The sequence below is a fragment of the Rhinolophus sinicus genome, chromosome 17, assembly GCF_057876585.1.
Source record: "Rhinolophus sinicus isolate RSI-liver-muscle chromosome 17, RSI-T2T, whole genome shotgun sequence".
Lineage (NCBI taxonomy): Eukaryota > Metazoa > Chordata > Mammalia > Chiroptera > Rhinolophidae > Rhinolophus > Rhinolophus sinicus.
Window position 1 is genome coordinate 197,495,403 of NC_142517.1, and position 27,640 is coordinate 197,523,042.

Here is a 27,640-nt window from a genome sequence, read left to right on the forward strand (position 1 = left end):
CCACTGCTCCAGCATTCATCTACCATCCTACTAACCCACAGCGCCACAGGAAGTATCCTGCATTGGCTTCCAAACCCAGTGGTGAAGGAGGGAATGTGACAGCTGGGCTGCGCCCCTTCCGCCACGCGCCCCTCGCCCCCGCCCTCCCCTGGCCCGTGAGTCAGCGCTGACTGTCTCTGTCCTCTAAGATGTGAGTCAGCACCGGGGCCAGGCTGTGGGGAGGGGGACCGGAGAGGACCCTTCCTTCTTCGCTCTCTTCCGCCCTCTCCCCCAGCTGTACCCCTTATCGGAGATCAGACCGAAGCAATTGACCTCTCGAGGCATAAAGAGAAACGCTGAGCCTTTCCTCGGCCTGATTTTCTACTGGGACCTGGGACCCCGAGGCTCTCGGCCCAGACTCCTACTACCCGGAGGTCGGAGTTCCCTCTCCCTCCCCCTACCGCCCTCTCCACCTCTCAGCGCCAGTGGCCACTTCTTTGGCGCCTCGGCGCAGCTTGCTTCTCCCGTGGTCTTGTAGCCCATCTTTAAGTCCCTCTGTCCATTTGCACCCCCGTTCCTCCTCCCAAACCCGCAATCTTCCCCGAGTCCGCTCCTCTTGGGCCCCGCCCCCGTATTCCCAGCCCCACCTCCAGGCCTACGCCCCTTTCCTCTCAGACGCCCTCTCATCTCCCTCATCTCACAATGCCTCTCCTTACCCCACTCCACACATATTCTACTCGAGCTTCCTACCTTCGAGACACTTCCCCGCACCCCCCACCGAGTTTTGCTCCCCGCACCATATTCCTCCCCCCGCGCTCCCGGTTTCCTCCTGACCGTGGGCACTAATGGCGCTGCAGCCTCCCGGACGGCTGCTCAGCAGCAGAAGGCAGAGGAGCACCCGAAGACCCCCGGATCCTCCGGGACCCCCAGGCCGCCGCGGGCGCCGCATCCTACCGGGCTCCACGCGCTGGCTCTGCTGCCGGAGCCGCAGCTACGCGGACCACAGCCTCCCAGAGGGTCCAGGGCGGGGCCTGCCACTCCCCACCCACCTACGAGGCGGGATCTACACGCCCCTCTCGCCTCTACTCGGCCAACCCGGGAGGGTGGTGACGACATCTCCACCCCCGGCTCTTACGCTTATTTGCGTCACAAGTGGCGTAAGAGCACTGTCTTAGCGGGGGACCTAGCCACCCCGTCCCTCGTCCACCAAATAGGCGCCTCACTAGAATTCCCACTTGGCTTTACCCCTTTTGACATATGCTTCTCCCCAAGGACCACCACCTTTATTCCCCAGTCCCCAGGTTGACGAAAAGGGTTATTATAGTTGGATGGGAACCAGGAAAGATACGGGAGTCGGGTTGTATAAACACTAAGATGAAGAGCATAAGAAGGAACAGAATAGGTACTCTTATGCATCTCAATTCATGGCACCGATGTCATCCTTCAGAGCAGGAATAGCCATGCGTGTGTGCCTAGATTCCAGTTCTAGCGATGCCACCTTCTAAGGGGATAACTTTGGGCAAGTTGATTAATCTCTCTGCGCCCAAATTTCCTGATTTGTAAAATGGAGGTGCTGATGGTACCTTGTTTACCAGGTGGTGCTGAGGATTACAGGAATTATATCATGTGAATCACTTAGAACAACTGCACTGGCATATACGGAACACTCGATGCCTATTCACTTTTGTTATTAGCCTTGACTCTCTTTCTTTCACCCTCTTCTACCTCGAGTCTATCAACAATCTCATGGTTTCTACCTGCAAAATATATCTGCCATCAGACCACTGCTCTCCATGCTCACTGTCCTATCTAAACCACTGTGCTCTTTCTTCATGACTATTGCAGTAACCAACTAACTAGTCTTTTGCTTCCACTCCTGCCACTCAATAAGCTAGGGAGTGAGCTTTGTAATTTGCTCACTTTACTTTCAAATTTGATCACTTTACTTTCTTGCTTTTCAGTAAAATGTTCCAAAATACAAAAAAAGATAGTAGTGCATAGGTAGTAAATACTCAGTTACTGACATTTTGCCATATTTGCTTCTTTTTAGCTTTAAAAGTAAATAATAGACATCACATTTCCCATATAAATATTTCAATGTACATATCCAAGAAATAAAGATATTTCCCACATAACAAAAATGCCACTATGACATCTAACAAAATTTACAATAATGTCCAAATAGAATTTGTGCTCAGTTCATGTTCATATTGCTCAAATTGTTTCCAAAAATACCTTTTTTTCAGCTGTTTTGTTTAAAATAGGAGTCCTAGACCACCATTGTTTTTGGTTATGTTTCTTAATTCTGTTTAAATTCGCATAGACAGGGCTCCCCTTCCTCCTCCACCCTATTTTTGACATTTTGTTGAAGAGACCAGGTCAGCTTTTCTTTACAACTCCCCACCTTCTGGATTTGTCTGGTTGTTTTCTCATGATACAGTTCCCTGTAGTTCCCCTGTATGTATTCTGTATTTACCCTGCATTTCCTGCAAACTAAAAGTTATAGCCAAAGTCTTGTTTGGGTCGGGTTAAACATTTTTTTTTAAGCAAAATGCTTTACAGGTGATGCTGTATGCCCCAATTGCATCATTTCAGGAAGTGCGTAATGTCTTGCTGTCCCACTATTAGGGATGCTAGATTGATCACTGATTTAAGATGGAGACAGCCAGATCTCTGTATGTACAGTTATGTTTTCCTCTAGTGACCAATACGAGTTCTGACAATTAAGTTTGTGAACTTGTAATGATATTGCTAACTTTTTTTAATATCAGAGGGATTATTCATTCTGAATTTGTACCAACTGGACAAACAGTTAACCAAGTTTACTATTTGGAAGTGCTGAAAAGGCTGCATGAAAAAGTTAGAGGAAAACGACCTGAAATTTTCGCCAACAATTCATGGCTCTTGCAACACAACAATGCATCAGCTCACACAGCACTGTCTGTGAGGGACTTTTTAGCCAGTAAACAAATAACTGTATTGGAACACCCTCCCTACTCACCTGAACTGGCCCCCAATGACTTCTTTCTTTTCCCCAAGATAAAGAAAATATTGAAAGGAAGACATTTTGAGGACATTTGGGACATCAATGGTAACACAAAGACAGCACTGATGGCCATTCCAGAAAAAGAGTCCCAAAATTGCTTTGAAGGGGGGACTAGGCACTGGCGTCGGTGCATAGCTTCCCGAGGGGTGTACTTCGAAGGTGATCATAGTAATATTCAGCAATGAGGTATGTAGCGCTTTTTCTAGGATGAGTTCACAAACTTAATTGTCAGACCTTGTATGTAATCCATGGGAGAATATTTTGGCATGCTGAGAATATCTAGTTCCTTATCAACTTTTCATTTAATGGTTTGCCAGATACTTGTCTAAATGATTTCATTAGAGGTTGCAAAATGGTGATTTTTTCCCTATCATTCCTTTAACATTTGTTAGCTGATATTATTTTATAAAGAGGAGCTTTCTCCTATCAACTGGGCTTAGTTACCCTGCAATATAATTCCAACTGGAGAAGTGGCATACATTCTTAGTTTTTTTCTTTTTACCTACCAATTTTCAGAGTAATCAGCTGGTATAATAGCTACCTCCAACAATGACAAATAAGTTTTAAAAAAAATTTTTATGACTTTTCTTGTTTGAGCACTACTATGAAAATATGGATTTTTATATATTCAGTGTGTATCAATCAGTTGCAGTGATTATTCTCTTTGATATTCAAATTGTCCCAGAGTGAGTCAATAAAAATTCCTTTAAACCGGTTCTGGTCTCCTTCTGAAACGTCCCATTAATCACTGAACGCTCCCTTGCTTTCTATCACTCTCAGGGGTACCAGGTTCATCTGTTTTTATTCCCTGACCTAGATGTGGAAGCAGCCATTCCTCCAAAGAGACTTGGCAGCTTTCAGTAAGGACTGATCTTAGAGACTGATCTTAGGACTGAACTTCTAGGAATGATTAATGGCTGCCGAGGTGTCGTGCTTCTAGGCCTTTCAATGCACAGAGCTTGGATATTAAGACATGCACACTATTTCTGATTAAAATTTAACTGTGATTTTTACTGAACTCTTGATTTATACTTGTATCTCTTTATTCTTATACTGAAAATTTTGGTTTCTAATGACATTAACATAATCACTTATATGTTCAGTCCTACAATATGCATACAATTTATAAATAATAATATAGTCTGCTGATAAATAATGAAGACGTTTAAGACTTTTGGTAGTTTATTTTGTCCTTAGAATATAACCCCAAGGAGTATACCATCAAAATATTGTGTTTTAAAATAATTTGAAATAGTTCTTTTGTTTGTGTAGTCATTTTTAACAATTTGATATATAATTTGGTATATTTGTTTCAGTTTGTTTTCAATTTTAGGGTTTGGTTTTTTATTGTTATGTAATTTTATTTTTTGAACAATGTAAAATATTTATATTGTTCAAAAAATTAAAACTGTAAAATAAGATATACTCAGGGAAGTTTCTGCACCTTGCACAATTCCCCCTGCCTTCTTGATCACTTCATCCCATTTATTTCCTTTTAAAAAAATTTTGTAAATTGTGAAATATAACAGACAGAAAAATGCATAAAACAAAAATGAACAGCTCAATAAATGATCACAAAGTGAATACTCATGTAACCCTGGACAAGAAATAGAACACTTGGGCCCACCCAGTGGCTCAGGCGGTGGTTAGAGCTCCATGCTCCTAACTCCAAAGGCTGCCGGTTCGAGTCCCACATGGGCCAGTGGGCTCTCAACCACAAGGTTGCCTGTTCAACTCCTCGAGTCCCACAAGGGATGGTGAGCTCCGCCCCCTGCAACTAAGATTGAACATGGCACCTTGAGCTGAGCTGCCGCTGAGCTCCCAGATGGCTCAGTTTGTTGGAACGCGTCCTCTCAACCACAGGGTTGCCGGTTCAACTCCCGCAAGGGATGGTGGGCTGTGTCCCCTGCAACTAGCAACGGCAACTGGACCTGGAGCTGAGCTGCATCCTCCACCACTAAGACAGAAAGGACAACAACTTGACTTGGAAAAAAGTCCTGGAAGTACACACTGTTCCCCAATAAAGTCCTGTTCCCCTTCCCCAATAAAAAAAAATATTCAACACTCATTAGTTATTAAAAAAAAAAGAAATAGAACACTTCCTGTACCCTAAAAGTCTTATTGTGTCCCCCAGTCATTATTTGTTTCCAAAGGTAACCATTATCCATTCTCTTGTTGACCACATTTCTTTTCTTTACTTTACAATTTTATAATCTAAGGACACATGCTTAGGTTATAAAACTAAAGAAAAGCCAATAAACATGAGTTTTGGATTACCCCCAACCTTGAGTTATCATGAATACATAGTGTGACTATGTAGCCTCTTATACATGTTTCCTATTGCACATGTGTGCCCGGGGAGGCAGACAACCTACAGCAAACTCACAGGGAGGAAGCTGGAGAAATAAATAATTGCTCCTTACTCCGCATTCTCTCTCTTTGATCTCCTTTTAGGTATTCCCATTGTGCTAACCTAATCAGAATCCAGAGGAAGAAGGAGTTCCTTGAAGTAGTCCAGCCTCTTTGGACAGAAAACAGGGTGAAGACAAGTGGAGAGTAGATCCAGGGGCCAAACTTAAAGTATCTGCTCACTTGATACCCTTCTCTCTGTTTAAAAACATTTTGGAGAAATCATTTGTCAGTATATTTGTTACTCTTTTGTAGGTAACTTGTCTTTGGTTGTTAACAGTTTTACTAAGCTGTGACAGGGAGGGGTTTCTTTTTATTTCCTCTCCTTGAGATTCAAAGTATTTCTTGACTCTGTAGCTTGATATCTTTCATCAGTTTTGAAACATTCTCAGAAAGATCTGCTTACATTGCAACCTGGGACTGTTGCAGAACTGTTTCTTGCTTCAGGCCATACTAGGAGAGCCTGATGGATTAATGATAAATGGGGCAGAGTAGCACATTGAAATGTGTTTGTTGTATTTTGCCTCAACTGCCAAAGATAACTGCCCATTCTTTCACAAAAGGTATTATCTCTCCCTCATTTTTTTTTATTGTGGTAGATATCCTAGGTTAAGTAACTTGTCTCACTTTCAAGAGCATATAGCAACATGCCACAGACAATTGGACCCTAGAAACTTCACTGATGTGGCAGGACTCTGAGCTTTCTTGAGGTTCTTCTTCCATGCATATGTCTTATGGCATCTAGGGCACTTGCTGCATCCTGCTCACCATATCTGGTTGGCACAATATCATCCAAGTCATGGACTAGTGTGATTTTCTGTGGGATATCAAAATAAAAAATGTCTTTCCAAATCATATTTTTACAGAGGACGGACAGGGCAGATGACATAGCTTTAATTTCTTTTTACTTAAAAAATCATGTGACTATTAGAAATTGAAAAATTACATACACAATTATAAATTATATTTCTATATAATTTATACAACCACTGACTTAGAAAAATCTTTCTTTTCCATTCTTGTTAGGAAAGACAACTGGAAGAAGTTTGCATTCACATAGCAGCAGAGACAATATTATACCCTAACACTGTCCTATTTAAGCTGTAAGGAAGAGTTTATAGATATTCTTTATTTAATGTATTATTTTTTACTTTATCTTTAGCATTTTTGTTTCCTCTTGAAGAAATTTTTTCCAACTCTTAGGACATGGAGTTATTTTCTTATACTATCTTCTAAATGCTTCATCCACAAAGTTTTGTAGAGTAGGCGTTCCTAAAATCAAACTAAAACTGCTGAATGGCTTTAAGCTGTGGAGTAAGCGTCATTGTTTAATTCTTCACATTGGCTTATAATCCACCTGGATTCTATTTGTGTGTATGTTTTAAGTTATGGATAAAAGTGAATTTTTCTTCTACAAGGGTTCCCAGTGGTTCCTGAACTACGAGTATGTATTAAAAAGATTACCCTTTCTTTTCCGCAGTACCATCTTTATTATAAAGCGTCCACATTGTGGTGTGTCTGTCTATCAGCTCTGTATTTCATAGATCTACCTGTCGTCTTTGCATCAATACCACACTTTCTTAATTACTACAACGTCATACTCCGTCTTGATATCATGTAGAGCAAATCATTCCATCTTCTTTTCAAAAACATTTTTCCTCTTATTCACCTCTTACATTTTGAGAGGTTCATAGTTATTATTATTTATTATTAAAGCACAACTTATATCCAGTAATGTATACAAACTTATGTTTATAACTGTATGATTATTAATATATGTGTACAACTCTGTTACTCCTTAGAAAGAGTAAATCTTGATACCTGTCTATTTGCTGACACCTGTGAGTACCCAACGAGTGAGAGTACTTTGAGAATAAAGCTCTGCAAATAAAGTATCCTGGTGTTTGGTTGGGCTGAGCATGAGTGGTCAGAGTACCCACTCCCTTTTAAGAATTTAAGCTAGTAGGAGCAAACTGGCAAGAGCCATCGAAATAGTTAATGTGTGTACACTTTAATCATAGCACTTTCCTGTGGATTCCTGGGAACTAGATGAGTGGGAAAGCCCTGGCAGGGGCTGTAATGCTGGAGGTGGAGACCCCCATAAAACAGCAGGGTGCAGGCCTGTCTGACCAGGAAGGGCGAGCAACTAGACCACCCAATGTAGCTGGGTGTGGGTGGGGAAGGCTGACATTCCAACAGGAGTACCATCCTCATTTTCCCCACTTCAGGAATGGTCCCTGAGAGGAAAACAAGACAGAGACCAGCCTCCATGAGCACTGTCAGAGGAACTGTGCTCTCCTCACCCCCACCCCTGCTCTGGTCCTACCTCTCTTACTTTGGAGGCTCTGACCAGGTCCAAACCCTACCCATCCTTCCTCAAACTAAGGCCCAGAAAGACTTTGCATAAAAGTCCACTTTAATGATCCAGAATCGGGTCGTCCTAGAATTGCCCCCTCTGCAGGGCAATGGAGAGGGCAGTGGGGCAGAGAGGCTTCTCACAGGTCTCAGTCAGTGACAAGGTTATGGCGTACAGTGGGGGCAGCTCAAAGAAGGCCTAAAACAAGAAGAAACAAAGGATTGGAATCAGTTTGTAGGGAGGTGGCCCCTCCCTCACCTACTCTCCTTCAATAACAGCCTGTTTTGAGCAAGCCCACAGTGACTCAGCCCACTGATTGAGCCCGTCCCCATGGCTCCCACATATAGTTTATCCTCACTCCTGTGATTTTCCCGCGGGCTCAGAGCTGAAGAAGAATGGCAACACCTTGTTTGCACTGGCAGAAGCACCACGGCAACCAGTCCCTCACAGGTGGGTCTGTCATTTAGCTCTGAGTGCGTTAACCCAGCAACCAATCCAGGCCGAGGAAGCCCAGCTGCCACCTTACAAGAGTGGGAACCAAGGGAACCGGTTTCCTAGGAGAGCAGGAGGGGTGGAAGCCCCCTGAGGTATGGGCTACCTCTGGATGGAGTGCACAGCCAGCTGGGGGTGCTAGCTCCTCTGTCACCACCCCCGTCCAGGCCACCTCAGTCTCCCCTGGACCTGGATAATCCATTCCTTACTGGCCTCTCAGTTTTCACTCTTGGTGTTTTCACAATCCATTCTCCAACATCACTAGAGTGGCCTCTTAAAATCGTCTACCAATCACATTGTGACATCTCCTTCCTTAAAATTTCCCAGTTAACCTGCCATTATACTTAAAATAAAACCCAATTAAAAAAAAATTTTTAAACATGATCCGTGAGGCCCTGTATGGTCAGTCCTGAGCTTCCGTCTCCAACCTACTCTTCTACCACTGACTTTTCTGTCTGCTTCTCTCACATACCATGGTATCCTCGTCTGAGGGCATTTGTCATTGCAGTGCTCTCGCCTGGGAAGCCCTTCCTTTACGGCTTCCTCTAGCTGCCACCTTCTTGTAATTTTGGTCTTAGTCCAAAAAACAAACAAACAAACAAAAACGATTTTTGTCAGTGTGGAAGGGCCTGATGTTTGGCACAGTCCAACCCCCACTGTGGTCCCTGAGACAAAAGGCAGGAGCTGTGCAGGGGACCTGGCTCCGGTCTTGCCTCTACCATAAATCTGCTATGTGGTCTTAAGTAAGTCCCTTGACCAGCCTGGACCCCAGCGTCTCAGCTAAAAACATAGATGGGAGTGCTAGGTGGGTGTTTTCAATCTGGATTCTGAAGAATTCAAGCATCTCAAGGAAATAACTCAGAGCTTTACCCAGATGACTGGCCCAAGCCACAGAGTAGAGTAAGGTAGTGTGTGTGTGTGTGTGTGTGTGTGTGTGTGTGTGTGTGTTCTGAATGTGAAAGTCCCTGAGCTACGTCTCCTATTTATCCAAAGGAACTTGCTATCACTTGATATAAACGAGGGAATGTATGGAGCAGAGGAGGATCCTTATTTAATTTTGAAAACTCTGCAGTTTTCGATGCTTATACATGAAACTATAGATCGTCTCATCCTCAGAGGCTCCCGCTTCCTCGCCCTCCCAGCCTCTCATGTGGATTCCCACAGGGTCTGTGAGACAGAAAAGGAAAGTGGGGGTACCCTTTGATTGGGAAAAGAAATCTCTTTTCTTCAGCTTATCCACTCACACCTCAATACCCACTCCCTTCTCGTGCCTGCCTCCCTCATTTCAACAGGCCCTTGAGGGTTCCCACCTCCCTAGAAAAAGCGAGCCCCTCACCTGGACAGGCTTGGTCATCTCTTGTGTCAGGGCCATCAAAGCCACTTTGGAGGTATAGCACTGATCACCTCGACCACTGGGATCTGTGAGGCGGGAAGCCAGGGGTGAAGGGGGCAAAAAAGGGTAACAAAGCCCCAGAAGGAAACAGATGGGACCCAAAGCCAGAGACTTAAAATTCTTTAGAAGATGTATGAGCCTCGCCTTGGCGAAAAGGAGTCGAAGTTTCTCCTCCTGCTTGTCCCCGAGAAGAGGCAGGAAGCTAGGCTGGCTAACATCCACTTCCTCTCCTTTCGCAGATATCATTAATGCCTCATGGAGTGGTTTCCTACAGATCCTAGGCATGACCTCTGAACCGTTCTCAACGTGCTCTTGACAGCTCTTACCTGCAGTTTTAATACCTGTTCTCTCCCTGCTCTGTCTGTCCGCCAGACAGCATGGACCTCATGCGCCTCACCCCAGTGGTTTTGGTGGGAAAGGCTCCCTGCCCATCCCTCAGACAGGGGTCTTGGGGGTGGAGCACGCTGATGTGCTCCATCTTCTGGGTCATCACATCCTGGGTGATGTCATCCTTCCAGAACAAACCTGCAGGGTGAAAGGGTGCAGTGAATTGACCTGTGGGACACGCAGGCCCACGCCAGGGACCAGGTGAGATTAACACTCCCCCTCTCCCTCAAGTAGGTAAATGATCACAATTTGTGGAGAGAATTAAATGAGATGGTATATAAAAGCTGTTTAGCATAGTGCCTGGCATTTAATAAATATTCATTTAGGATTAGGATTATATTCTCTTTGCTGATTCATTTGATGCTATTGTGAGGATTAAATGAGACCAGGGAGGTAAAGAGTGCTTACAAAACACTAAAGCACTGATTCCCAAACTTTAGTGTGCATTAGAATCCCCTGGCTTGTTAAGATACAGATTGCTGTTCCCCACCCCTAGAGTATCTGATTCAGTCGGCCTGGAATTAGCTCAAGAATTAGCATTTCTAACAAGTTGCCTGATGCCGCTGGTCCTAGGACGCATTTTGAGAACCACTGTTCTAAGGCATTATACACATATTAGACACCAGTAGTAGTTGTAGTAGTAATATGAACGCCAGATAGAGTTCTTATCTGACCTTCTCCCCATTCATGAAACCCTGCTTTAAGGAAGGGTAAGCCATCTGTCTCTAAGGGACTTCCCACTCCCTTTCATTCCTCCCCTGTATTTGTCATACAATTTGCTCTGCTTCCTACTCAGACACAGGGGTGGGTATGTGTTCTCCTGGCTGAGAACTTAAGGATTCTTGACTCTGGAAACACTCAGATAGGGCTAGGGGTTGGGACGAGTCTAAAGGAGTTAGACGCTAGCTTCTTTGGTGGTTTCTTCTAGAAGCCTGTGCTGGGCTCTTCCCAAGAGTGCTTAAGGGCAAACAGCCCACCCGTCCCACTCCACCCTGCCTCTGGTCTCACCCCTTCTCCATGAGATGAGCATGACAGGAAAGTTTCAAGTAGAGACATATGAGGAAGGAAGGCTGTCCTCAGATCAAACAGCCCCTCACTGTCCCCCCGCCCTCATATCTGACCAGCCCCAGCCTCTCTTCTCCAGGTCTTACTCACCTCGGGGCACAATCTGCTGGAGTACAACTTGCAAGTGTTGGAAGACTGGGGTAGTAAATCCTTGGAAGGGCCAGAGCTGCCCCACTCCCACTTGGCCCTGACCTTCTCAGGGCAAAATAGTGGCTTCAGCAAGGAACTTAGCCAGAAGACTTCCAACTCCAAGTTGAAGAAAAGCAGCTTCCACTATGACCCCTGGGGTACCTGGTCTCTGTTCCCCACCCCCAACCAGGTCCCTTCCTCCTTTCAAGTGTTCCTTCTTTTCATTTCTCCCTGCCCCCATCACCACCTGCCCTATTCTTCAGGCCCTGCACCTCATTCACCTTTGGTATCAACTTCCAGGTAAGAACCAAGCTTACAGGCAGACTAGCCTGTGGGGGTTGAGGTAAGCAGAAACTTAGACAGCTACACACGTGGAATGCATATGCAGGTGAAGAGATGGGGCTTGGGAAGCAGGTGAACTGCATCCCGTGGAAGGATTTGAAGTCAGGCATGAGGGGAGGAGGCCTGGACTCCGCATAGGGGAAAGTATTGGTATGTGTAGGGTTTGAGTGTGTCTGGACCCTTGTCCTGAAAGCCAGTTTGCCCAACTGTGCATAGACAACAGACAAAGGGTGAAGAAGGATAGTCCCTAATGCTCTACACACCTTTCTTATTCCAGGTAGATGTGGTGGGGTTGGAGGAGAGTCCATTTTTTTTTTCTGTGGTGGAATTACCATGAATCATTATGGACAGGCTTTAGGAAAAGGGAATTTTCCCCAATCAAATGGGTCCTAATATCGATTTCCTGGCTTTAGGTAGGAGCAGAACCCCCAGCATCCTACTGAGATGGAAAAGAGCTTCTGGAAGGGAAGAGGCAGCGCTCCCAAGATTGATAGGAAAAGAGAGCTGGACACCCTGGGTCAGACCCACGGGAGGCCTGGTGCTGTCCGTGGTGCTGAGAGGTGGTCGAAGCCTAGGAAAGAGGCAGCTGTGGGCGGTAAAGAGGGCAAGGCATCCCACAGGCTTGATCTTCCTCCCTACCTCCCACCCCCTCCCGTTTTGTCTTCTGCCACCAGGCCTCTTCCCACAGTTCTTCGCGAGTCTTCTGCATAGGCCTCTAAATCCAAAAATCGGGAGGGGGAGAGTTGGCCTCGGACTAGGAGTTTGCGCTGTCTTCCCCTAGTGCCGGGCACGGAATCCTCGAGTCTGCGCAGTTCCTCTTTGGCTGCTCAGATTTAATTCTGCGCTGCTCCGCTGGCGCAGAGTGGAGGGGGAAGAAAAAAGGCTGGACTCTCTCCTACTCCATCCTCTTTTACTCCAGCCTAGCCTTCCCCTTCTTATCGGAAACTGGGTTGCAGACACCAGACTCTGAGGGCTTATCTCTCGGCCCAGCCTTCCTTCCGGAGCGAAGCCCGATACCCGCGGTCTCTGCTCCTACTGTCCATAGACCCTGGTCCCCTGCCTGTCCCTCAGCCCCGGCGTCTCTTCTCTGGCCCCTCGGCGAGTCTTGCTTCTTCTGTGGTCGCATAGACCGTTTTTTCTTTCCTCCTCCCACTTGTTTTTGCGCCCTGCTCCCGATTCCCCAATTTTCCCGAGTGCGCTTCTCTCTTAGGTCCAGATCCCCCAGGCGGAGCCCTACCGCAAGCTTGCGCCTCTTTCTGCGACACACTCTCTACATTTATCTCTTTTCACGCCTCCAAACACATTCTTTTCCTATTAAGCTCCTAACATCGAGGACTCCTGACCCACTTCTTTGGGGATCGCTCTGGCCCTGCCTGCACCCCAAGGTTTCGGTTTCCTCGGGACTGTGGCCAGTGCTGCCCCCTGGGCGGCTGTTCCGCAGTAGGAAGCAGAGGAGCAGACGGAGCCCCCCGGAGTCCCCAAACCACAGCAGGCGCCGCGTCCTCCTGGGCTCCGCGCGCTTGCTCCCCACCTACCTCTCAGAGAAGGCGGAGACCGCAGCTGGAGCGGCTAAGCGGGACTTGCTTTCCACCCGCTAACGAAAATGAACCTGCACATCCCTCCCTAGGTAGCTCCGCAGATCGCGGGCAGGCCTTGCCCCTGCAAAAGCCTACCCAGCTCCTGCTGGCCTTTCCGTCCACGCAGCCACCTCACCCCCAGGGGCCCGCTCCTGTTTTATGTAAACCAGGTCCAAAGTTGGAGAAATGGATTGCAAGTAAGATGTGGGTGCGAATTGTACCTACGTCGTAAGTTTGTTGTGAGGATTAAATATGAACAACGACGAGACAGTAGACTCAGTGCCTTTAGTCTGTTTTTATTACCCTCGATGCTCACTTTACCCTCATCCTCCTAAAGACCTTCAACATACATGGATTTGACCTGCAAAATACAGAGGGTGCCAAAAAAATGTACACACATTTTAAGAAAGGAAAAAACTGTATTAAAATTACGCTGATGGTAACCACTTTGAGCACCTCTTGTCATTGCAGAAGTCAAACGTGACTTGTATTCATCTTTTGTTATCATATCAGTATATATTGAATATTACAATTTTTTAAAAATTTAATTTTATTTTATTTAAGGAGGGTGCAGCTCACAGAGGTCCGTGCGGGGATCAACCCGGCAACCTTGGTGCTATTGGCACCACACTCCAACCAACTGAGCCAACCGGCCACCCCGAGTATTATAATTTTAATACTGTCTTTTACTTTCTTAAAATGGGTATATGTTTTTTTGGCACCCTCTGTGTATTGCACATCTATCCACTTCTCTCCACATTGCCGCCATTTCTCTGGTTCAGACCACTATACTCTTTCTAATAGAGCTATTGCAATAACTAACTGGCTAAGAAACTAACTGATCTTTTGTTTCCACTCTTGTTTAGTTATAGGTTAGTGTGTGAGTTTCCTAAACTCTAGATTGGCATTTCCATATTTTGTTTATTAAGCTTAAAATTATGAAAATTTTCAATTAAAACAGAGGATCTAATGAATGCACATATATAACTACCACCCAGACTAACAATTAAGATTTTATCACAATTGCTTCTTCCTCTTAATGAAGTATTTAAAGGTAATTTACAGACTTCATGACATTTCACTCCTAAATAATTCAATACACATCTCTTAGAATTAATGATAGTTTTACTATACATAGCCACAATACTTATGACATCTGCAGTAGCCTGAATAATGGCCCCTAAAAATGTCGACGTCTGAATCTCTGGAACCTGTGAATGTTACTTTACATGGTAAGAGGCATTTTGCTGGTGTGATTAACCTTAGAAGGTGATTAACCTCAGATGAGAGAGGAGAGTGTCCTGGATTTTCTGGGTGTGCCCAATAGAACCACAAAGATCTTTATAAGAGAGAAGCAGGAGAGTGCGAGTCAGAATCAGTAATGGGACATGTGACATTGGAAGCAAGAGATTGGAATACTGCAAGGAAGGGGTTCCAAGCCAAGGAATGCAAAAAGCCTCTAGAAACTGAAAAAGGCCGGGAAATTGATTCTCCCTGTAAGACTCCAGAAGGACCACATCCCAGTTGACACCTTGAGTTTAGACTTCTGACTTCCAGAACTGGGAAGTAAATTTTTGATGCTTTAAACTAGTAAGTTTGAGGTGATTTGTTACAGCAGTGATTGGAAATGAATACAATATCTAAAAATATTTACAACTCCTAATTTGCACAATTCTCTGGGTACTTCTGGATAGCACTCCTTTATCAGATAAATGGTGTTTTGAATAGTTTCTCTAGCTCTGAACATTTCATTTTAAGTTTCTTAATAGTGTCTTTTGAGGAGCAAAATACTTTAATTTTGAGGAAGTCCAATTTATTAATTTTATCTTTTATGGCTAATGCTGTGTTCTTAGAAATATTTGTCTACCCCAGACTTACAAAGATTTTTCTCCTATGTTTTCTTCCAAAAGTTTGGTTATGCTGGCCTCATAAAATCAGTCAGAAAGTATTGTCTCTTTTGTTATGCTCTGAAAGAGTTTAAGATTGCTATTTCTTCTTCTTTAAGTGTTTGGGCCTGAGTTTCTTTGTGAGAAAGTTTTATTACAATTAAATTTTTGGCAGAAAAACCTTGAAGCCTGATTATTTTAGGGCCAGAGTATTTTGGTTCTGTCTTAATTCTCGGCTGTTTCCCTTAGTCCTGGCCTTTGTATTTACAGTATATCTAAGATATGGTCTTTTAAGGATTTCAATAAAAACCCCAAGGTGTTTACCAAGGCCCTCTAATGTTATGGGTCCTAACCTCCAAACTTGGTCTCCCTAACACTGTGGCAGCCTCTAAAAAATCCCTGTTTGGCTATTAACTTTTCCACTAGGCTTCTTGGAATCTCACCCTGCACGTGTGCCATTTCAGAAGGTAGCTAAGGATCTGAGGGGAACTTGCATGTGGATTTTGGGTTCACCTCTCTCTCTGTAGCTCACTCATTTTCCAGCTTTCTCCCTCAATTTCCAGCTACTCTGATGTTTCTGTACTCCAGCCTCTGCTTCCTCGGCCAGGCAGACTGTCACTTTCTGCCTGAGCTCTGTTTCCCTGTGTGCTGCAGGGAATGGTGAAGTGTCTTTAGGGAAAAGCCTGTTAAATGTGGTACTCACCCCAGTAGGCTTTGCTTTTTTCAAGAATTAAATTCCTTCTAGTTTGTCTTGCTTTTGGTAGGTCTCCATGCTTTCATACAGTTATATATATATATATATATATACATATATATATATATATATATATATATATATATATATATATATATAGTCATGTTAACAGGAGAGTCTGACACAAACTACTTGTCATGCCAGGAACTGGAGTTTTACCTGGTTATCATAGATTTGTGTTACCCATAATACGTTAAAATTATTTACAGAAACAATTTGAGGTCTAGGAGCAAATGAGTGTGAACCTTCTTTGAGAAGTATAATGCTACAGGAAAAAGGGACATAATGGCCTTTGGATGGGTTGAGCATAGGTGGGTGTGCTTCCCTCTCCCTTTTAAGATGTCAAACTACCAGGGAAATAGCTACGAGAATGATAAATTACACATGCACTGATACTGTGCTTTTCGCTATTCATTGGAGGGGGCCCTGATGCTGCGAGTAATGTCCTCAGAAGACTGAGGAGGTTCTCAGGCCTATTGGACTTGGGGTTCAAAGAAAGCTCCTTTCCCAAAGGGAAAAAGACCACCATAAAGTGTAGTGGGTAGCGGCAGGGGAGTGGTTGAGGAAAGACTGCAATTCAGTTGTGGTCCTACCCTGCCTTGCGTTCACACTATGAATGACGTGCAGAAGGAGAAAAGGTTCAGAAACCAGGCCTCCATCTGCACCAAGGATTCTATTCTATATCCCTGCTCCAAATGTCCCTTCTGTTCTGGTCCTACATAGTTTACTTCAGAGGGTCTGGCTGGAGCCCACCTGTCCTGACACCAAACAAGGCTACAGAAGGAATTTCAACTAAACCCATTTTAAAAGTCCAGAAGCAGTTTGTCCTAGACTAACCTGAATGGCAATGCAGGGGTGGGGGATGTGGGATGCCTCCAAGTTTTGTTCAGAGAAGGAAACAGTTCAAGGAAGCTCTTTGGACTTGGAATTTGTGTTTATGTGCTGGAGGACCCCCCCCAACCCCTGCAATGAACACTCCCCCTCCCCCAATAAATGACAGGCGCTAGTAGCAGTCCTGATTTGGGCAAGTTCTGAGGCGTAGTGACTCAGCAACTGCCTGACAGCTGGCTTCTCCTTGGTTCCCTTCTGAGCTCTCCCTCCCCTGATTTTCCCTTAGGTTTAGAGCTAGTCAAGGACCTAACCTTGAGAAGAATGGCAGATTCTTATTTACACACTTTAGCACCACGGCAACCAGTTCCCATTGTGGGCATCAGTCACTTGGTGCTGATGATGTCACCCCAGTGACCAGTCCAGACAGATAAAACACAGTTGCCATGGTGACAGGAGTCAGAAGCTGTTTCCTTGGAGAGCATGAGGGTCTGGATTCCCCCTGTTTCAGGCTGCCTCTGGTAGAGTGCATGGCCCAACTGGAGGTGCTCAACTCACTGTGATAGCCCAGTCCAAGCCACAAGTGTCCCCTCGACCAAAACAATACATCCTAACAGGTCTACCTGTTCCATTCTTGTCCTTTACCAATACATTCTCCAACAGTGCTAGCTGATGGTGTAAATCCCAATCTGAGTTCAAAGGCCCGAGAACCAGGAGCACCAATGTCCAAGGGCAGGGGAGGATGTACCAGCTCAAGCAGAGAGAGCAAATTCGCCCTTCCTCCACCTTTTTGTTCTATTTGGGCTCTCAATGGATTAGATGATGCTCAACTCCAATGGTGAGGGTAATCTTCTTTCCTCAGTCTACCGAGTCAAATGCGAATCTCTTCCAGAGATACCCTCACAGACACACTCAGAAATCATGTCTTACCAGCTATCTGGGCCCAGTCAAACTGAAATGTAAAGTTAACCATCACCGTGGGGAACTGGGAGTGAACCCTACTGGGAGCCCCCAAGAATCTGTATAGAATGTGTCTCAGATTTACCCATCAAGGAAAGGATATGCTGGCATATCTCTCCAGTAAACTCAATCTTTAACTGGTTGAGGGCTGCCTGGGGGGAGGGGGGTTGTTAAATCCAGACACTTCAGGGCTGTCTTGAGCACAGGTAGGTGACTTCCTCTGGTATTCCAGAAGACCCATAGGAGAAGCAGAGAGCCCAGGGTTTGATGTGGGAAGCTGTCAGCATGCACAGATAATTTCCACCTGCAGCTGCAGGTAAGCTCAGATTCAGACCAGGGTATGAATCAGGGCAACTGCAGGGTCTGCTACACAGGTATTCAATAACTATCCATTGCATGAATATGTTACATGTATGACTCACTTCTCTGACTGGTCTTCCATTGCTTTGAGGCAGGAACCATGTATTGCAGTGGCCAGGACAGTGAATGTATGATGGGAAAAAGTAGGGCAGGTGGTCGGAGTCAACCTAACTAATGAGAACTAGGTAGGTACTGTATGAATTGATATGATGAGTTGAGTGTTATATTTAGCTATGTCCTTAGATGCAAGGATGAAGGGAGAAGATATACATTGGCAACGTGATTAAGCCTATATTACTAGAATGGTGTCTGTTAATTTCTGTGGGTTCTATAAGTGGATGGGTGCTATGGTCTGAATGTTTGTGTTCTCCACCCTAGCCCCCAAATTCATATGTTGAAAACCTAAGCTCCAAGGTGACAGTATTTGGAGATGGCCCTTGGGAGTGATTAGGCCATGAGGATGGAGTCCTCATGAATGGGATTAGTGCCCTTATAAAAGAGGCCCCAGAGAGATCTCTCGCCCCTTCCACCATGTAAGGTCACAGCAAGAAGGCACCTTCTATGAAGCAGGAAGCAGGCCCTCACCAGACACCAAATCTGCCAGTACCCTGATCTTGGGCTTTCCAGCCTCTAGAACTGTGAGAAATAAAATTTCCATTGTTTATAAGCCTCCCACTCTATGTGATTCTGTTATAGCAGCCCGAATGGACTAAGACAGTGGCTTGGATACTTTCCCATGTGCTCTCATTTGTGAGGATCCACTGAGCTGAGTGTGAAGGTGCTTTGAGAAATATAAAGCTCACGGCGTGGGACATCTGGAGTTTGGATAGGTTGAGCAATGTTGGCTGGTCTCCTCTTTCCCAGGGGTAAACTGCCCACAGGCATCAAAATGTTACATGTGCATAGCCTTTGGTTGTAGAATTCTCTGTATGGTTTCTTGGGGTTGGGGCTGGTATGACTGCTCCGTAGAGGACCCTAATGCCCGGAGGGCACTGTGAACCTCAAAAGGCAGAGCAAAGTCCAAGGCTTGCCTGACCTGGGTCTGGAGGGAAGGATTTCCTTCTACAAAAGGAAAGAAGATCAAGAAAACACATCTGAAAGCTGTAGGTGGGGATGGCTATCATTGTAGCTGCAATTCTGCTTTGCCTTCACCTGCTTTAGAAATGATCTGTGGGAGGAGAAAGGGATCTGAAACCAGGCCTTCAGCACAACCAGGGGCTGTGTTCTCCGTACCCCACACTCCATCCTTCCCATGTCACCTCAGAGACTCTGGGCAGGTCCAAACCCCACCCATCCTGCCTCCAGAAAAGTCTGTAGAAAGAGTTTGCTTGAAAATTGGCTTTAATAATCCAGTTTTGGGTCAGCCTAAAATTGCCCTTCTTGAGAGCACAAGGGAAAGTGTGGGGGATAGGAGGCTCCCCAGAGTCCTTAGGGAATGGCTCCAAGATATCCTAAAACGGGGAGAAACAAGGGGTTTTCAATGAATGCACTGAGACAAGGGTTGTCACTTCCTCCCCCACCAAATTCAGAATAAGCCTCAATAGCAGTCTGCAGCTGAATAAGCCATGAGACGAGACGGGTGACTCAGGCACTTCTGAGAGTTGGAAGACCTGTGAAATAGAATTCTATAGGCCGTTGCCTGGGCTCCATCTCTAATCCTGTATCCTTTCTGGGACTTTCCATGAGCCAGACCTGGTTGGTCCCCTGAGCCTGGAGGAGAATGGCAGCAAGTTGTCTGCATACTTAATAGAACCATGACAACCATTCCCCATCATGAGGTCAGTCATAGGACCAGCTGTGTGGTCCAGCAAGCAATCTAAGCTAAGGCAGCATGGCTGCCATGGTGACGGGGATGGAGACCAGTTTCTTTGAAAGGGATGAGGAGCTGGAGCACCACTGGGGTGCAGACTGCCTCTGGATGGAGCCCAGCTAGGACCTTCCCAGTGATGCTGCCGTGATCTTAGTCCAAGGTACCACCAGATCCCACCTGGACAACTCAAGAGCCCCAAACAGGTCTACCTGTTTCTACTCTTGTCCATTTCATAATCCGTTTTCCAGCGCCATCAGTATATCTTTATAAAATGTTTATCATATTGTCCTAGTCCCTTCGTTTAAAATCCCCCAATGATTTCCCCCTGCACTTTGAATAAAACCCAACCCCTGCCTATAGACTACAAGCCCTAAGCAGTCCTGGGCCTACTGTCCAAGCTCCCCTTCCACCACAGGCCATTCTGTCTGTTGTCCTAAGGAGACCTGCAATCTCACGTAAGGGAAATTGTATTTGTAATTCTCTCTGCCTTGGGGACTTTTCCTCCAGATCTTTCCCTGGCTGCTTCCTTGTGCCATTTAGGTCAAAGTTCAAATGTCACCTTCTCAGGCTATCCGTAGTGTGGAGAGATGTGTGAAGCAGCTCACCCTGTACTGGGGTCTATGAAGGCGGGCTGGGGCTGTGCAGGCAGCAGGCTGGGAGTCCGGACACCTGGTCCAGCCTGCTCCATGCTTGTCCATTCCATTTTTCAGCTGGAAAGGTGGGTAGATAACTACTAGATGCCTGGGTTTTTTTTTATCTGGGCTCCAAGGAGCTCAAGGGTCCCAAGAGATGTCTGAGAGCCTTGCCCAGGTGACTTCCTCAACACCACAGTGCAGAGCAAGGGAGGCTGAATGTGAGGGGCTCTGGGCACCACTCTTCTCCTATTTAAGGACAGAAGCTATATAGGATGGGGATTCGTGTCATGTCCTACTCAAGATTTTCTTAGAAAAACAGAGAGCCCATATATTTTAAAAGTTGGATGACCTCTGAAGTAGACTCCTACAGGCCCTTCATGCTCTGTGCTTGATCTTCCAGAACAAGAGGCCAGTGCAGGATCCCAGCCTTGGCACCCACAGTGGCTGAAATCTGTGGAAAGGTGTCTGTGAGAGACTGAGGAAGTGTGGGCGCCCTTTAGTGGTAAAAGAAAGAATTTCCCTTCAATCCAGCAACCCTGGCAGGCATTTTTCATATTGTCTTTAATCCCCATAGAAACTCAGGAGAGTTGCTATTATTATCATGCCCATTTCAAGAAGGAACTTGAAGAGCTTAGGTAATGTGCCCAACATCACAACTGGACAGCGACAGAGCCAAGATTGACCTGGCTCTGTCTGTATTGAAAGCCCTGTTCTTTCCCAACCTCTATGCCCCCTCTTCCAGAAGGTTCTCCTTCAGGCTCATTAGCCAATGTCTATCCCTTTCTTCATCCTGACTCCCTCTTTAAACAGGCCCTTGGTGGGTTGTCTTCCTGGACAAGGCCAGGCCCTCTCACCTGCAGCGGGGCCTTGCCATGGTTGGTCATTTCTTGCTTCAGGACTTTTGGAACCACTTCAGCAGTGCTCTTCAAGCAGTGCTCTCTCTTCACCTCAGTCACTAGACTCTGAGGGGAAGGAAGCCAGGAGTCAAGGATGAAGAGAAAAGGACGGAAGGGCCCAGAGGGAAAGAGATGGGGCTCATATGAAGGATTTCAAAAATCCCTGAGGGAATCTCACCTTAGGGAACAACAGCTGAAGTTTCTCTTCATGCTTGCCCCTAGAAGACAAAGATTAAGCCAGGGGCAGCAAATAGGAGCCATGCGTCCTAACCCCTTCCATTAGCAGACATCACTAATGGATCATGGGATTGCTTCTGGCTGAAATCAGATAGGCTATTCCCTGGACTCCTGACAGCTCCTACCTGTAGCTGTAACTCATTCCCTTCCCACTTGCTCAGTCTACCAAACCACAGGCCTCACACACCTCAGCTCAGTGGTTTTGGTGGCAAAGTCTGCCTGCCCATTCCTCATGCAGGTTTCTGGGGCATGGAGCCTGGGTATCTTCTGGGTCTTCACAGCCGGAGTGACACCATCCTTCCACAACAGTCCTGCAAGGTTAAAGGATAGAGTGAGTTTACCCTTGGGACAGTATGATTGGCCCATCCCAGAAATCAGAGTGTGATTACAATTTGCTTTTCCCAAAGTGCATAAGGACCACAGGGCATTGGAGGGGTCAGACTGGCTGGTGTACAGGAGTTTGCCTTCTGCCCATCTCTGCATTTGGATCCCTGCTCTTAGCTCTGTGACCCTGGGAAACTTAATTCAACTTGCTGAGCTTCAGTTTTCTCATCCATGAAATGACTAACATCATAGGATTGGTGAGAAAATTAAAGGAAGTAATGCATACAAGTTTCTTAGCACAGTGCTTGGCATATAGTAAGCGATCAAATGGGAATTTAATAATGATGCTGTGTCAGAATCAAATCAGGTTGAGGATGGAGAGTGCTTTTAAAACACTAAGGCATTATACTCACACATTAGACCCTATGACTATTATTAGTAGTAATTGGAACTCAAAGCAGAGCTCCCTTCTGAACCCTGTAACCATGAAAACTCTGCTTTCAGGAAGGGTCACACTTTTTTCCGAGGAATCACCTCCCACTCTCCACCCCCCATCTTTCATGTCTTCTATTTGCCATACACTCTGAGCATCCCACTGCCCCAGTTCAGAGTCTGGGATATGTGGGAGGGAGGGGTTCTGGTTGGGGACCTCATGATTCTTGGTTCAGGAGCACTCGGAGAGCACCAGGGGGTTGGACCAGTTCCAAGAAAACGGATGCTGGCCTCTTCCAGGGGCTTCTAGTTGCCTCTACTGTGCCTTCTAAAGAGTCCAAGTGTGAACAGTTCCCCTGTGGGGCTGGGAGACCACCACCCCTGTCTTGCCCAGGGTCTGGGTAGGGGAGGCTCTAGAGGTGGGTATGATGAAAAAGCTCGGCAGAAAAGTTTGAAGAAGACGCTTTTAATGCCAAGTTAGGGATTCCCTCTCTACCTCAATATCTGACAGGTCCAGCCTCTCTCCTACAGCGCTCTGGTCTCTCCTTGAGGCAGAAGCTTCTGGAGCACACCCTACCAGTATCTCCCCACTATCCCTTCACTTCCTCTCTTTGCCTCTTCGTCTTCTGGGTCTCACTCACCCTTGGCACCGACTTCTATGTGAGAACAGAGACTTCGGGCAAAGAGGCAGCCTGTGGACAGACAGGTGAGAAGGGCCTCAGATGGCTACAAAAATTGAATGAACAGACAGGCGGACAGGCTAGGGATGGGGGAAGGAGTTCAGCTGCTTCCTGAGAAGAGAGCTGCAAGGAGTTCTGTAATCCTTGGAAGAATAAAGCATGGGACCTGGCTTCAGAGAGTTAGGGCTGGCCAGTCAGTTTCTTTTCCTGTCAGCCACAGTATGCCCACCTACACAATGTGGGGAATGACCTTCCTACCATATAGGCCCTCCTCAATCCAGGTAGATGGAGTGGGATGGCAGAGAACCCAGTTTGTTTTTTTCCGTCCTGAATTTCTCTCCTCCTCCAACTCACAAGCAGATCCTAACAATGAAGACCCCAATAAAAAGACAAATAACCCAATTTTAAAATGTCTATTCAGAAGGATCTGAATAGACATTTCTCTAAAGATCTTCAAACAGCCAAGAAGCACATAAAAAGATGCTAAACACCATTAGCCATCAGGGAAATGCAAATCAAAACCACTCTGAGATACCATTCACACCTACTAGGATGGCTAGAATAAAAAAGACAGATAATAACAAGTGCTGACAAGTGCTGGTGAGGATGTGGAGAAACTAGAACCCTTATATACTGTTGGTGGGAATGTAAAGTGATGCAGCTGCTGTGGAAAACAGCCTGGTGGTTCATCAAAAACACTAAACATAGAATTACCATACGATTCAGCCAATCCACTCCTAGGTGTACACACAAAAGAAATTAAAACATATGTCCGCACAAAAATTTCTATATGAAGGTTCATAGCAGCATTAATCATAACAGCCAAAAAAGTAGAAACAAGTGTCCATCAACTGATGAATGGATTAATAAAATACGATATAGCCATATGATAGAATATTATTCATTAATGAAAAAATGAAGTGGATACATTTACAACATGGATGAGCCTTGAAAACATTATTGTAAGTGAAAGGAGGCAGTTACAAAAGATTACGTATTGTATGATTCCATTTATATGAAATGTCCAGAATAGATAAATGCATAGAGACAGAAAGTAAATTGGTAGTTGTCTAAATTGGTTGAGTGGGGCTGTGATTAGAAGGAAGAATAGTTAGTGATTGCTAAAGAGGATGGGTTTCTTTGGGGGATGATGAAATGTTATAAAATTGATTGTGGTGATGGTTGCACAACTCCATTCTGAATATGCTAAAAACCACTACATGGTTGAATTATGTCTCAATAAAGTTATTTATTAAAAAAAAGGGGGGGGGGGCCGGGCCGGTGGCTCAGGCGGTTAGAGCTCCATGCTCCTAACTCCAAAAGCTGCCGGTTGGATTCCCACATGGGCCAGCGGGCTCTCAACCACAAGGTTGACAGTTCAACTCCTCGAGTCCCGCAAGGGATGGTGGGCTCTGCCCCCTGCAACTAAGATTGAACATGGCACCTTGAGCTGAGCTGCCTCCCAGATGGCTCAGTTGGTTGGAACGTGGTCTCTCAACCACAAGGTTGCCAGTTCAATTCCTCGAGTCCCACAAGGGATGGTGGGCTGTGCCCCCTGCAACTAGCAACAGCAGCTGGACCTGGAGCTGAGCTGCGCCCTCCACAACTAAGACTGAAAGGACAACAACTTGACTTGGAAAAAAAAGTCCTGGATGTACACCCTGTTCCCCAATAAAGTCCTGTTAAAAAAAAAAGTTATTTATAAGTCACCAATAAATTTAGTTTATCAAAATGGAAGCATTATAGCTTAACACAACTGTCATGCGGGATGTCATGCGGGGTCTCTGGTCCCGCTCTCCACATAAGAACGCAGGACATGGTGAGGCCAAAAGGGAACACCCAGGGAGCCATAGATAGGGGAGTCATACCACTATATTTTCGCTGGCGGATGGTCGAGACACATGAAGTAGGATCCACACAATCTGCAATCCATCTTCTACTTCTCTGCCTGCCTTCCTGCCAACCAACCAACCAACCAACCAACCAACCAACCAACCAACGCAGTCGCAGCAGTTATATCAGTGGCTAATTTGCTACATGGTTACAGCTGACAGCCAACTAGTCACAGCTGACCGCCATCTATTACCAGAGCCAGCACCCCTCCACTTGAGGCTGAGAGCCTGAAAACTGCTCTCTGGGACTCTGTCCCCACAACAACTTTCCCCAAACTGCAGTTATGTGATAACCACCGGCATGATTTCTTGGCTTATCTTTGTGCCACTGGACTGTTATCGGCTTACTCCTTTAAATTGATTCATGTTTTTCATTCAAGTAAAATTATTTTAAAAGGAAACTTAACCACTGTCTCCGGACATAGATAGAAGATAATTATCAAAAATAAAGAAGAGAATTTAAAACGAGAGAGAGAGAGAGAGAGAGAGAGAGAAAAGCTCGCTAGAGCGAGAGAGCCCAGCGCTCTGTGGGGGAAGGGACTTCGGGAGGGGAGCTGTGTCTTTGAGGTAGAGATCCCAGGACTGAAAGGCAAAGGGTAAAGGGAGCGACCCTGGACACAGCCCCTGCAGTGACCAGGACTGGAAACCCTGGGCCGGGTGCAGGGCGGGGGGGACTGAGGCGGCTCCCGAATGAAAGGGCCCAAGTACCCGCATAGAGCCTGGCGCGCTTCGCGCTCACCCAGCCCTCTAAGAAACCCCAGCGCCGCACAAAGTCCTCTGCCTTGGTCTCCAAGTTCAAAGACCGGCGAACAGACACGGTGGAGGGGAAAAGGCGCGAGTGCAAGGAAGGCTAGAAGCCCTCCACATCGTCTGCCGCTCCCGCCCGCAGCCATCCCTCTAACCTGCGATCGTGTCACCCCCACCCACCTCCCCAGGCTGGAGGGGAAGCCCTGGCGCCTGGCTGGGCCCAGTCTCCTCCCGAGGTCGGGACTGGATGCCCGCGGGCCCGGCTCCTTCTGCCTAGCCCTCAGCTCCAGGCACCTCCGCCCTGGACCCTCGGCACTTCCTGTTTCTCCAGTGGCCTCGTGGCCTGGATCTGTGTCCCTTGGACCACTCGGAGGTCCTTTCCATTCCTCCTGCGGAACCTCCCCCGACCCCCAAATTTCCCTCGCTCCGCTTCTCTTCGGTCCTGCCTCCGTGTTCTGATTTTTAACCCACCACCCCTCCCCCGTCTCCAAGACGCCATCTAATTTCCTCTTCCCACCGCCTACAATTTCCCGAGCTTCCTAGCTTTGTGCACCCACCGCCCCTCAACCCCTCCTCCCGGGACCGCTCCCGCCCTCCCCCGGCTTTCCTCTTGACCCTGGGGACTAATGGCGTCCCAGCCCCCGGGGCGGCTGCTCAACAGTAGGAAGCAAAGAATCAGACGCATCCCTGCTGGGCCCCGGGCCGCTCGCGCCAGCCGCCGCCGCTGCCTGGTCTCCCCCGGCGCGCTCGCTTTGCTGCGGGAACCGCAACCGGAGCCGCAGCTCTGCGCACCCCTCTCTGGCAGCGCGGCCAATTATGGAGGGTGGTGACAAGGCCCCCAACCCCGCTTTTCCCTGTCCTGGCGTCAGAGCCCTGCTTTTTTTTTTTTTTTTTTTTTTTTTAAGATTTTATTGGGGAAGAGGAACAGGACTTTATTGTGGAACAGTGTGTACTTACATGACTTTTTAACAAGTCAAGTTGTTGTTCTTTCAATCTTAGTTGTGGAGGGCGCAGCTCAGCTCCAGGTCCGGTTGCTGTGCTAGTTGCAGGGGGCGCAGCCCACCATCCCTTGTGGGACTGGAGGAATTGAACTGGCAGCCTTGTGGTTGAGAGCCGACTGGCCCATGTGGGAATCGAACCGGCAGCCTTCGGAGGTAGGAGCACAGAGCTCTAACTGCCTGAGCCACTGGGCCGGCCCCAGAGCCCTGCTTTTAAAAGTGGGCTGCTGTTGACATAGTTGACCCCTCTCTCTAGAATCCCCACTAAACTGCTAAACACAGGGTCCCCTAGTTGCATTCTTGAGATAAATTCTACTTGGTATGGTGTATAACCCTTACTTGTTGCTGCATTCAGTTTGCTATTTTGTTGAGAATGTCTGCATTTACAGAGGGTGCCAAAAAAATGTATACGCATTTTAAGAAAGGAAAAAACTATTAAAATTGTAATTGTACTCAATATATACCCGTGACAAAAGATGAATACAAGTCCTGTGTATACATTTTGTTCCCCAACCCCCATATTCATAAAGGATGTCTTTGTCTAGTTTTGTTATCAGGGTAATATTGGTGTTCTTTCCTCTTTTATTTTTTGGAAGTTTAGATGTCTGACTTTTCTTATTGACAATACCAAGTGTTGAGGGTGTAGAGCAACTGGAATTTTGATATATTTCTGGTGGGTGAGTAAAATGCATAGCCACTTTGTAAAATTGTTTGGCCATTTCTTATAAGGCTAAATGTGCATCTACTCTATAACCTAGCAATTCTCGTAGGTATCTATCCAAGAGTAATGAGTATTTATATACAAATATACTGGTATAAGAATGTTCCTAAGAACTTTATTCATCATAGTCAAACACTGAAAGCAACCCAAATGTCATCAGGATAAAAAAAAAAAAAATCATGGTGTATTCACATAAAGAAATAACATTCAGCGATAAAAAAGATAACTACTTCCACATGCAACAACATAAATCTCAAAAGTAATTATGTTGATCAACAGCCTGACACATTTGGGGGGAAAAGAAT

The 27,640-nt window shown here is 46.1% G+C and overlaps 3 protein-coding genes and 1 long non-coding RNA gene across 13 annotated transcripts in view; all 4 read right to left on the reverse strand.

The window, feature by feature from the left end:
* PTPRN (protein tyrosine phosphatase receptor type N) overlaps nt 1-1,063 on the reverse strand; it is an 18,765-nt gene extending 17,702 nt beyond the window's left edge. The window contains exon 1 of one of the 2 annotated variants that reach the window (XM_019741818.3): nt 814-1,063. In XM_019741818.3, the coding sequence (XP_019597377.3) occupies nt 814-928 (115 nt within the window). In that variant the 5' untranslated portion in view covers nt 929-1,063. Of the gene's footprint in view, nt 1-452; nt 566-813 lie in introns of those variants that run through there. The other variant, XM_019741816.3, reaches the window with a different exon arrangement.
* RESP18 (regulated endocrine specific protein 18) overlaps nt 1-13,502 on the reverse strand; it is a 14,502-nt gene extending 1,000 nt beyond the window's left edge. Inside the window, 7 exon segments of the mRNA XM_088794369.1 lie at nt 4,822-4,982; nt 5,499-5,632; nt 9,619-10,003; nt 10,005-10,200; nt 11,218-11,322; nt 13,003-13,129; nt 13,497-13,502. Coding sequence (XP_088650495.1) covers nt 4,856-4,982; nt 5,499-5,632; nt 9,619-10,003; nt 10,005-10,200; nt 11,218-11,322; nt 13,003-13,129; nt 13,497-13,502 — 1,080 coding nt within the window. The 3' untranslated portion in view covers nt 4,822-4,855.
* LOC148754907 (uncharacterized) lies at nt 6,307-7,948 on the reverse strand. The gene is made up of 2 exons (XR_016019786.1): nt 7,761-7,948; nt 6,307-7,671 (listed from the first exon to the last, which is right to left on the reverse strand). It is a non-coding gene; the product is annotated as an uncharacterized LOC148754907 (long non-coding RNA).
* Nucleotides 13,503-15,920: 2,418 nt separating the features above from the next.
* Nucleotides 15,921-26,502, reverse strand: LOC109452706 (regulated endocrine-specific protein 18-like). Of its 9 annotated transcripts, XM_074313741.2 has the most exons (7): nt 26,232-26,501; nt 22,939-22,989; nt 21,729-21,852; nt 21,483-21,522; nt 21,263-21,370; nt 20,758-20,859; nt 19,287-19,414 (listed from the first exon to the last, which is right to left on the reverse strand). In XM_074313741.2, the coding sequence occupies exons 1-6, from the start codon at nt 26,299-26,301 to the stop codon at nt 20,773-20,775; spliced, it is 480 nt and encodes a 159-aa protein (XP_074169842.2). In that variant the 5' UTR covers nt 26,302-26,501; the 3' UTR covers nt 19,287-19,414; nt 20,758-20,772. The 9 variants fall into 9 exon arrangements, with proteins under 9 accessions (XP_019597433.3, XP_088650517.1, XP_088650516.1 ...); XM_019741874.3 differs by lacking the exon at nt 20,758-20,859 and having other exon boundaries at nt 15,921-19,414; nt 26,232-26,502; XM_088794391.1 differs by lacking the exons at nt 20,758-20,859; nt 26,232-26,501 and adding an exon at nt 25,797-26,066 and having other exon boundaries at nt 15,921-19,414.
* Nucleotides 26,503-27,640: the final 1,138 nt, after the last annotated feature.